The sequence below is a fragment of the Carassius carassius genome, chromosome 27 (genome assembly GCF_963082965.1).
Source record: "Carassius carassius chromosome 27, fCarCar2.1, whole genome shotgun sequence".
NCBI lineage: Eukaryota > Metazoa > Chordata > Actinopteri > Cypriniformes > Cyprinidae > Carassius > Carassius carassius.
The window spans coordinates 3,666,284-3,676,469 of NC_081781.1; the positions used below are offsets into that span (position 1 = coordinate 3,666,284).

Consider the following 10,186-nt stretch of genomic DNA (forward strand, 5'->3'; position numbering starts at 1 on the left):
GAGAAAATGTATCATTTTAATGGAAAAATAAGTTGCTTTTAAATTTCATGGCATTAACACATCTCAAAAAAGTTGGGACATGGTCATGTTTACCACTGTGTGGCATTCCCTCTTCTTTTTATAACAGTCTGCAAACGTCTGGGGACTGAGGAGACAAGTTGCTCAAGTTTAGGAATAGGAATGTTGTCCCAATCTTGTCTAATACAGGCTTCTAGTTGCTCTGCTGTCTTAGGACTTCTTTGTTGCATCTTCTTCTGAGAGACACAGATCTTGACTTCTGAGAGACACTGTCACTCTGAGAGGCTCTTTTTATACCCAATCATGTTGCCAATTGACCTAATAAGTTGCAAATTGGTCCTGCAGCTGTTCCTTATATGTACATTTAACTTTTCTGGCCTCATATTGCTAGTTGTCCCAACTTTTTTGGAATGTGTAGCTCTCATGAAATCCAAAATGAGCCAATGTTTGGCATGACATTTCAAAATGTCTCAGTTTCAACATTTGATATGTTATCTGTATTCTATTGTGAGTACAATACAAATTTATGAGATTTGTAAATTATTGCACTCCTTTTTTACTCACAATTTGTACAGTGTCCCAACTTTTTTGGTTTGTATAATGAAATGTTACTTTTGTATAAGCTCTGTGTGACAGTTTTCTAAATCATTTGATCTCCCAGCTGAATGCTTTTCTCCCTTGATGCTGCTGATCTTGCAAAGAGTCAACATGTCAAGTGTATAAAAGGCAATCTGAATTGAAGCCCATGTTTATTGTGTAGCCTCCAGGACTGATGATAGTGTTTCAGTCCAACAGCATCTTCAGAGGTCTTTATGTCGCACTTCATATGACTTGGGTCAAATGGACAAATACTCTGTTTGGATGATTCTTCCAAATACTTGATACAATGAACGTAACAGCAGTGAACCAAAGTGATGTCTGTCAGGAAGATTCGTGTCCAGAGAGATCTGTTTCTTTATCTGTCTATGTGATTCTGTATGTGGCCGCAGCAGCTGTGTCTCTGCTGACCGTGTGTGGAAACCTGCTGGTCATCATCTCTGTTAGTCACTTCAAGCAGCTCCACACGCCTGCTAACATCCTCATCCTCTCTTTGGCTGTGTCTGATCTCTTGGTTGGAGTTTTTGTGATGCCTCTTTATCTGTCTTGCCTCATTGAGTCATGTTGGACTTCTGGACCAGTGATGTGTTCGATTTTAAAATTTGTGGATTTTCAAGCAACAAGTGTGTCTGTTCACACTGTGGCTCTGATAGCAGTTGATCGTTTTTTGGCTTTAAGTTCTCCTTTTTTTTACTCAGAGAAAATCTCACCCACTTTAATCTGCATAGTGACTTTATTTAACTGGCTGTTTTCACTCTTTTATAATATCATTATTCTCTTTGTTAATGGAAACTTCACTGATGTAATGTGTCCAGGAGTGTGTGTTTCTAGTGTAGATGGAGTTTCATCTCTCATTGATCTTCTGATTGTGTTTCTTATGCCATGTACACTCATTATAATATTATACACTCATGTTTTTATCATTGCTAAAAGACATGTGACTGCTATAAGAGCCCTTCAGGTTCACAACAGCACAGGATCCTCCAAAAACAGAGTCAGTGACAAATCAGAGCGAAAAGCTGCGATAATGCTGGGGATTCTGGTCATTGTGTTTCTTCTGTGTTTACTGCCGTATTATATTAGTTCTTTAGTGATTCCATACAGTAATGTTGACTTGTTTTATGTCAGAAATGTTGCTGTAATATTTTTCTTCCTGAACTCCACCATTAATCCCATCATTTATGCTTTATTCTATCCCTGGTTTCAGAAAAGCTTAAAATTAATTTTCACATTTACAGTGTTTAATAAAGACTCATCCCTGATGAATGTGCTCTAAGTCATTGAATGTAATACAGAATGTTTTCCCTCTTTTTGTTTAGTTTATTTTTCAGATGTACATTCAGCATTTTTCATAATTTTGTTACATTAAACATGACTGTATAAAAGGGATAATGCCAGAATATTGAATTTTTTGAAGTACAATGTACACAACTTTTAAAGTCTTGACTACAAAATAGATATTGAATATTTTTACCATTACAGTCCAAATGCAGTTCATATACTGAGACTGAGATAAAATCCTTGTGACAGTTCCTCAGTGGGACAGCTAGTTTCCACGTAATTAAATATTTTAAAACTATGATAAAATTGTAAACCTTAATGGATGGAGACTTTTATACTGTTAATGCGGGCTGAAACGAAAGCCACCTGTCCTGGAACATAATTTTGATTAAGATGTGACCCCTTTGAATGTGATTTTGAAAGCCATTTTCCCCTGGAAAGCGAAAGGGCTATTTTGAGAAACAATTGGACTGGTTTTGTTACGAGACTTGGCAACCCTGCAGCAATTTCTTTGTGTGTAAAGATCACCAATATCAGGACATTAAAGCATGATAAACTAAATTTATACGCCTAAGAGTACACTCTATGGTATTTTAAACCTCTGATTTGCTGGCTATGTGTAAGGCATACAGAGAGCTGTTTTGTCATGTTTTTTTTATTTTTGTAACTCAGAAATAATGAATACTTTTGTAAAATCACTTAGTTGTTCCAGTTATACCAATAGCACTAAACAACTGGCTTAGCAAGCTACTTGACAAAAAATAATTGCCTACTATCAAAGTAGGTGCTATGTGATGTTACCATTTAAATAATTTAAATAAAGTATCCATTTGTGTAATATAGACGCAGATCCAAATGTACATCTTTCCTGTTGGCATTGTCATTTGACTTAAACTGTTATTCATGCTGCTTCCATGCCATTTATGAACCCTTCCTTGTGCCTAATGTGATAGCAAAGTGTATCCTATTAAAAATGAGTTTCGCATACTGTATATTCAAAGGGATCTTTGAAAAAAGAGATGATTATGTGCATTAGCATTTATGATGAGATGTTACTGATTTTTACATTTCAGATGTTTTTGTATAAGTTCTGTGTGACACTTTTCTAAATCAGTTGATCTCCCAGCTGTATGTTTTTCTCCCTTGATGCTGCTGGTCTTGGAAAGAGTCAATATGTCAAGTGTATAAAAGGCAATTTGAGTTGAAGCTCATCTTTATTGTGGAGCCTAAAGGAGTGATGATTGTGTTTCATTCAAACAGCATCTTCAGACGTCTTTATATCGCACTTCATATGACTTGGGTCAAATGGACAAATACTCTTTTTGGATGATTCTTCCAAATACTTTAAAATGAACATAACAGCAGTGAACCAAAGTGATGTCTGTCAGGAAGATTCGTGTCCAGAGATATCTGTTTCTTTATCTGTCTATGTGATTCTGTATGTGGCCGCAGCAGCTGTGTCTCTGCTGACCGTGTGTGGAAACCTGCTGGTCATCATCTCTGTTAGTCACTTCAAGCAGCTCCACACGCCTGCTAACATCCTCATCCTCTCTTTGGCTGTGTCTGATCTCCTGGTTGGAATTTTTGTGATGCCTCTTTATTTGTTCCGGCTCATTGAGTCATGTTGGACTTCTGGACCAGTGATGTGTTCAGTTTTCAATTTTGTGACTTTTCAAGCAACAAGTGTGTCTGTTCACACTGTGGCTCTGATAGCAGTTGATCGTTTTTTGGCTTTAAGTTCTCCTTTTCTTTACTCAGAGAAAATCTCACTTACTGTGATCTGCATAGTGACTTTATTTAACTGGTTATTTTCACTCATTTATAACTTCACTCTTCTGTTTGTTAATGGAAACTTCACTAATCTCATGTGTCCAGGAACATGTGTTTATTTTATGGATGGAGTTTCATCTCTCATTGATCTTCTGATTGTGCTTCTTATGCCATGTACACTCATTATAATATTATACACTCATGTTTTTGTCATTGCAAAGAGACATGCGACTGCTATAAGAGCCCTTCAGGTTCACAACAGCACAGGATCCTCCAAAAACAGAGTCAGTGACAAATCAGAGCGAAAAGCTGCGATACTGCTGGGGATTCTGTTCATTGTGTTTCTTATGTGTTTACTGCCGTATTATATTTGTTCTTTAGTGATTCCATATAGTAATGTTGATTTGTTTTATGTCAGAAATGTTGCTGTAATATTTTTCTTCCTGAACTCCACCATTAATCCCATCATTTATGCTTTATTCTATTCCTGGTTTCAGAAAAGCTTAAAATTAATTTTCACATTTAAAGTGTTCAATAAAGACTCATCCCTGATGAATGTGCTGTAACTCATTGAATGTAAGATACAATGCTTCCTCTCTATTTTTCCTGTTGTTTCTTTTTTATATTGTCTTGAGATCTCTCTATCTCTCTCTCTCTCTCTCTCTCTCTATATATATATATATATATATATTGAGATATATATATATATATATATATATATATATATATATATATATATATATATATATATATATATATATATATATATATATATATTATATTGAGATATAGCCAATCTGTAAAGGCTCAAGTCTCCCCTCTGTAATATGATAAAATAGCAAAACCTATGGTAAAGAAAACCTTATATGTGTTTAAATGTTGTACTATCAATAAAATTAATTAATATTGTATCTATGTTGTAAGACTATGTTCTCATTTCAGTAATTAAGTTACATAATCACATTTAAAGCTCTGACACATTCAAAGCCTTTAATATTTCTTTAAATCACTTGTTAAAATCATTCAAACCAAAAACTCTGGTAATACTGACCAGTTAATTAAAAGTGCCTACTCATAAGAGTCGTTTCTGTTTGTGAATCAAATAAAGCCAAAGGGAATCTAAGTGTAAAAACTTATAATGGTCCTTATTTACACATTTGCCCCTGGGCAGAGTGCAGGACACCTAATGCAGTCAGTCCAGTTTCTATAGCAAAAATAAGCCTAATGCAAATTCAACCAATAGCCACATTTTTTTACATCTTGCATTGTCTTATTTTTTTTAATTATTTCAACAAAAAAGCATCAATCTGAGTGGGATAGCAATGTTGTCTAATCACAAAGTCTATCTGAGATCAACCAAACTTCTGATGCAGTCATTTCTATTGTAAAGTGGCAGAAGGACAGAACAGAAATGTTTCTAAAGAAAGAAAAGTTTAGCATTTGAGTGATGGAGAGGGTCATATTAAATTCATTCACCTCCTACGCTTGTCTGTCTGTTCAATCTGTTTTCTTCTCAACGCCTTATATTTTTGAGATAAGTGCATGAGACTAATTTAAAATTAAGATTCTTTTCTCTTTTCTCTTAGAGGTTGAAATTAGTACTGCAGTCCAAATTTAAAATATTGGAGAGTTGTTTCAATAGAGCAGTGTTACTCTTTGTTAGAGTTGCCATCTTCAGGGAGGTGAAATAATGGACAACACTCCCAAATAAAATCCTAAAAAATAAATAAATAAATAAATAAATAAGTAAAACAAGGACACAAATAATCAGTGAGGAACTCACATCTCCAAACAGCTCACACACATATACAGTATATATAAAGGATTATTAGGAACACCATACTAATACTGTGTTTGACCCCCTTTCGCCTTCAGAACTGCCTTAATTCTACGTGGCATGGATTCAACAAGGTGCTGAAAGCATTCTTTAGAAATGTTGGCCCATACTGATAGGATAGCATCTTGCAGTTGATGGAGATTTGTGGGATCACATCCAGAGCACGAAGCTCCCGTTTCACCACATCCCAAAGATGCTCTATTGGGTTGAGATCTTGTGACTGTGGGGACCACTTTAGTACAGTGAACTCATTGTCATGTTCAAGAAACCAATTTGAAATGATTCGAGCTTTGTGACATGTGCATTATCCTGCTGGAAGTAGCCATCAGAGGATGGGTACATGCTGATCATAAAGGGATGGACATGGTCAGAAACAATGCTCAGGTAGGCCGTGGCATTTAAACGATGCCCATGTAAGGGAAACAGGTCAATTTAGGCAAGGCAAGGCAAGTTTATTTATATAGCACATTTCGTACACAATGGTAATTCAAAGTGCTTTACATAAAAGGACGTAAAATAGTAATGAAGAAAAATAATAACAAGTATAAAACAAGCAATTTGAAAACTTTTACAATTATTAAAACTGTACTTATTTAAAATGAATTTAAAACAGTTAGAAAATGATTTTACATAAAATAAAATAAAAAAAACAGTGAAAATATATATTGCAATCAGTTCAGACATTGCACAGTGCTCATTCAATAAATGCACAGCTAAACAGATGAGTTTTAAGTCTAGATTTAAATGTGACTAGTGTTTTAGCACATCTGATCTCTTCTGGAAGCTGATTCTAACTGCGGGTGGCATAGTATCTAAAGGAGGACTCCCCTTGTTTTGTGTGAACCCTTGGTATTTCTAACTGACTCGATCCTAATGATCTGAGTGCTCTGTTAGGTTTATATTCAGTGAGCATATCTGCAATATATTTCGGTCCTAGGTCATTTAGTGACTTATATACGAGTAAAAGTACTTTAAAATCAATCCTAAATGTAACTAGAAGCCAGTGTAAGGACCTGAGGACTGGTGTGATATGCTCAGATTTTCTGGTTCTAGTCAGAATCCTAGCAGCAGCGTTCTGGATGAGGTGAGGAGCCCATTACAATAGTCCACCCTGCTGGTGATGAAGGCATGAACAATTTCTCCAAGTCTTGGCTGGAAACAAAAGATCTAATTCTTGCAATGTTTTTTAAATGATAGTATGCTGATTTAGTTACTGCTTTGACATGACTATTGAAACTAAGGTCTGTCTCCAGAATCACACCAAGATTCCTGACTTGATTTTTAGTTGTTTGACCCCTAGAGTTAAGGTATGCATTCACCTTGAACACTTCATCTTTGTTTCCAAATGCAATGACTTCAGTTTTTTCCTTGTTTAACTGAAGAAAGTTCTGGCACATCCAACTATTAATTTCATCAATGCATTGGCAGAGGGAGTCAATTGGGCTGTAGTCATTTGGAGATAAGGCTAGGTAAATCTGTGTATCATCAGCATAGCTTTGATAGGCAATTTGGTTCTTTCTCATTATTTGACTTAGGGGAAGCATATACAGGCTAAACAAGAGCGGTGCAAGAATTGACCCTTGTGGGACTCTGCATGTCATGGACGTCCACTTAGACTTATGCTCTCCTAGACTCACATAATAACCTCTCCCTTCTAAGTATGACCTGAACCATTTGAGTACCATCCCAGAAAGCCCGACCCAGTTTTCCAGTCTCTCTAGTAGTATGTTATGATCGACAGTGTCAAACGCAGCACTGAGATCTAGCAATACCAGCACCGATATTTTGCCAAAGTCACAATTTAACGAATATCATTTATTATCTTAATGAGTGCTGTCTCTGTGCTGTGATGTGGTTGAAAACCAGATTGAAAATTGTCCAGGTATCCATTTGAACATTCAACACTGTGAATGTTTTTATTACTTTCATATGGCTGTTTTCATTTGTGTGTTCATTTTCATTGTGTTTCACAGGAATAAGTGCAGTTGGAATAGAGATGGTCATATTGCAGAGTTATTGTGTGGGAAATTGTGTTGTGGTTTTTAACAAGGAGTGGAGTATTATATCTCCAGTTCTTGTATTCTTCCTTCCAGGGATGATCATGAGCTCTCTGTATGTAAATATCTTCTATGTTGCACAAAAACATGCAAAGGTTATGTCAGAAAGAGTGAATGGAGGGATGAAGAGCCAAAGCTCTGCTCACAGAGAGAGAAAAGCAGCTAAAACTCTGGCCATTGTCATTGGTGTTTTTTTTTGTTCTGCTGGCTGCCTTTTTTTACTGCGTCTGTTCTAGACACTTTGTTCAATTTTTGGACCCCAGCAGTTGCTTTTGATGCTTTGTTTTGGTTTGCATATTTCAACTCGACTTGTAACCCCTTAATTTATGGATTTTTCTACCCTTGTTTTCAGAAGGCTGTTAAGATTCTCATATCCACTTATATCTGTGGAATCAAGCATTCTAACACATTAATATTTGAATGAATTCTGCTCTCACACTTATTTCATACATCACAATTAATTTCATATATGCTTTTGAAAATGTGTTTTCTGGAAGCTGTCTTAATATTTTTAGTAATCTGATGGAAAAGAGGGGCACGCATGCAGGGTTTGCACTATAATCTGCCCCTTTTTGTGAAATTTACATTATAAATAGCTTTTAATACATTAAACTCTTTTGAACACATTTCAGTGGATTTACATCCACGTCTCGATTTAAATTACGTTTCCTATTAGAAAAGCATTCATTTTTTAGGAGTTTGTTTGGTTTAAATTTCCTGATTAAGATCCAGATGATTAAGGGAAGTATCCTCAGCTGAACCAAACCTGGTCACGCTTGTATCTTCTGATTAAAAACTTTAAAGAGAATAAAGACATGACTGATAGAATACCAGTTATAATTTGAAAGTTAAAATGTATAGATATTTTAAGAAAGCTATCACGTAGCCTACCTGTTGAGTGTGTGTTGATGGTCTTTGTAGTTGGATGGTGGAGCTCCAAAAGTTCAATAATGAAGTGGCTCTGAAAAGATTTTTTAACAGTTAAAAAAAAAGCTCTCAAAAAAAGAAACCATTTATCATCATATCATTCTTAAGAATATGAGTCTGAATAAAACTGTTACTTTTGCATAGAACTTTTAATAATAATAAATCATAAAGAACACTTGACCATTTGGCCGCAATGCATGCATAGTATTTCGCTCTGCTCCATTTTTTTTTAAATTGTATATATCCTGCCAGTAATTTTTGAACCAATCTTTATCTATAGCCCACTATGAATACCCCAGCAGTCGAGGACATTCTCAAAAGAGAGATTGAACAATCACCAATAAAGAAAAGAATCAAAGATTACACCTTTTCCAGAGAGGATCTTGACGCTGCTATATCTAACGGTATCAAGTTAGCACTCAAAGAGCAACAGAGTACACTTGATTCGGTTGTGGCTTTGACTGTAAGAGAAGTAATAGACTCTGTACTGTCCCCAGCACTCCATGAGCTACATCTGAATATACAAATGACAGCACTCAATCTCCAGCCATTTCTCACCTATCCGGCAGTAAATAAACTACAGCACAAAGATGAGCTGATGATGTTTGACTCTCCTCAAAAGGCAGAGGATGTTGTTACTTCACTGTCACTGAAGACATATACTGTAGCCCTACAAAGCAGCGGGAAGGCAAGTAACACTAGTTAATTTCTTTTTGGAATATTGCCCCATCCTGTGCGCTTGTCCACTGACTGGTAAATAATAATGTCTTATTTATTTATTTATTATTAAATTTTTTTTAGGCTAATGGAGAGTAGGTTCGATCTCTAAGCTTTTGGCTCAGTGGGACTTCTTGGGGATATGTCTTGCGTTGCGAGCACACATTAGAGGTTCTGAATATTTTGTCATTGAATGTGAATGGCCTTAATTCTCCTATTAAGTGTACGTATGTTAGAATATTTGCACATTAAATAGATTTCCTGTGCTCTGAGTCCCATTTAAACAATGTGATGTGGCACATTTTCAAAATTTTCAAAAGTATTACAAACTGCCAGCCTTCTCTTGTGCTCATAATAAAATGAAAGGGGTGCTTATCTTAGTTTATAGGAGGATACATTTAACTATTGAACATCCTGGAAATGATGATGAAGGTAGAATTGTTTTGCTGTTTATGCTGCAAAATACATAATGATAGGTTAGCCCTGGTTAGCACAATGACAGTGCATTTTTCACAAATATTTCCAATATATTATTTGAGCAGATTGATTGTCCTTTAGCAATGGGTGGTGATTTTAATGCTGTCTTAAATCCTGCACTGGATAATTCTCACTGTGATACTACAGCTAATCCATCCTCTAAGTGACTGAATAAATTTATCACTGAACTTAATGATTGTTCATCAAGTCTGGCCTTACTATTCATAAAGAAATGTATACTGAAAATATTCAAAACTACAAAAATGCACCGTCTAAAGCTAAATCATATTAGTATTCTAACATAATTGGAGTTATGGGAACTCCAGGTTCCTTTTTCGTCAGTGGTAAACAATATTCTGTGACTTCCTGATTCTTTGCCATCTGGTATTCCACTGACTTATGTGATCGTATTATGACTTTTTTGAGTCTAAGGTTAAAAAAGTAAATCAGCAATTACTTATAGTACTTTCCACCATGACTCCTGTCAATCTTTCTCTCACGCACC

At 35.6% G+C, this 10,186-nt stretch overlaps 2 protein-coding genes and 1 pseudogene across 2 annotated transcripts; all 3 read left to right on the forward strand.

Moving 5' to 3' along the window:
- The first annotated feature begins 904 nt into the window (after nucleotides 1-904).
- Nucleotides 905-1,891, forward strand: LOC132107216 (trace amine-associated receptor 13c-like). Its single transcript, XM_059513456.1, has one exon. It carries the CDS (start codon nucleotides 905-907, stop codon nucleotides 1,889-1,891), a length of 987 nt encoding a protein of 328 aa, XP_059369439.1.
- A 1,354-nt stretch (nucleotides 1,892-3,245) lies between these two features.
- LOC132107217 (trace amine-associated receptor 13c-like) lies at nucleotides 3,246-4,232 on the forward strand. The gene has a single exon (XM_059513457.1). The coding sequence runs from the start codon at nucleotides 3,246-3,248 to the stop codon at nucleotides 4,230-4,232; it is 987 nt and encodes a 328-aa protein (XP_059369440.1).
- Nucleotides 4,233-7,412: 3,180 nt separating this feature from the next.
- On the forward strand, nucleotides 7,413-7,984 carry LOC132107218 (trace amine-associated receptor 4-like; annotated as a pseudogene).
- The last annotated feature ends 2,202 nt before the right edge of the window (nucleotides 7,985-10,186 follow it).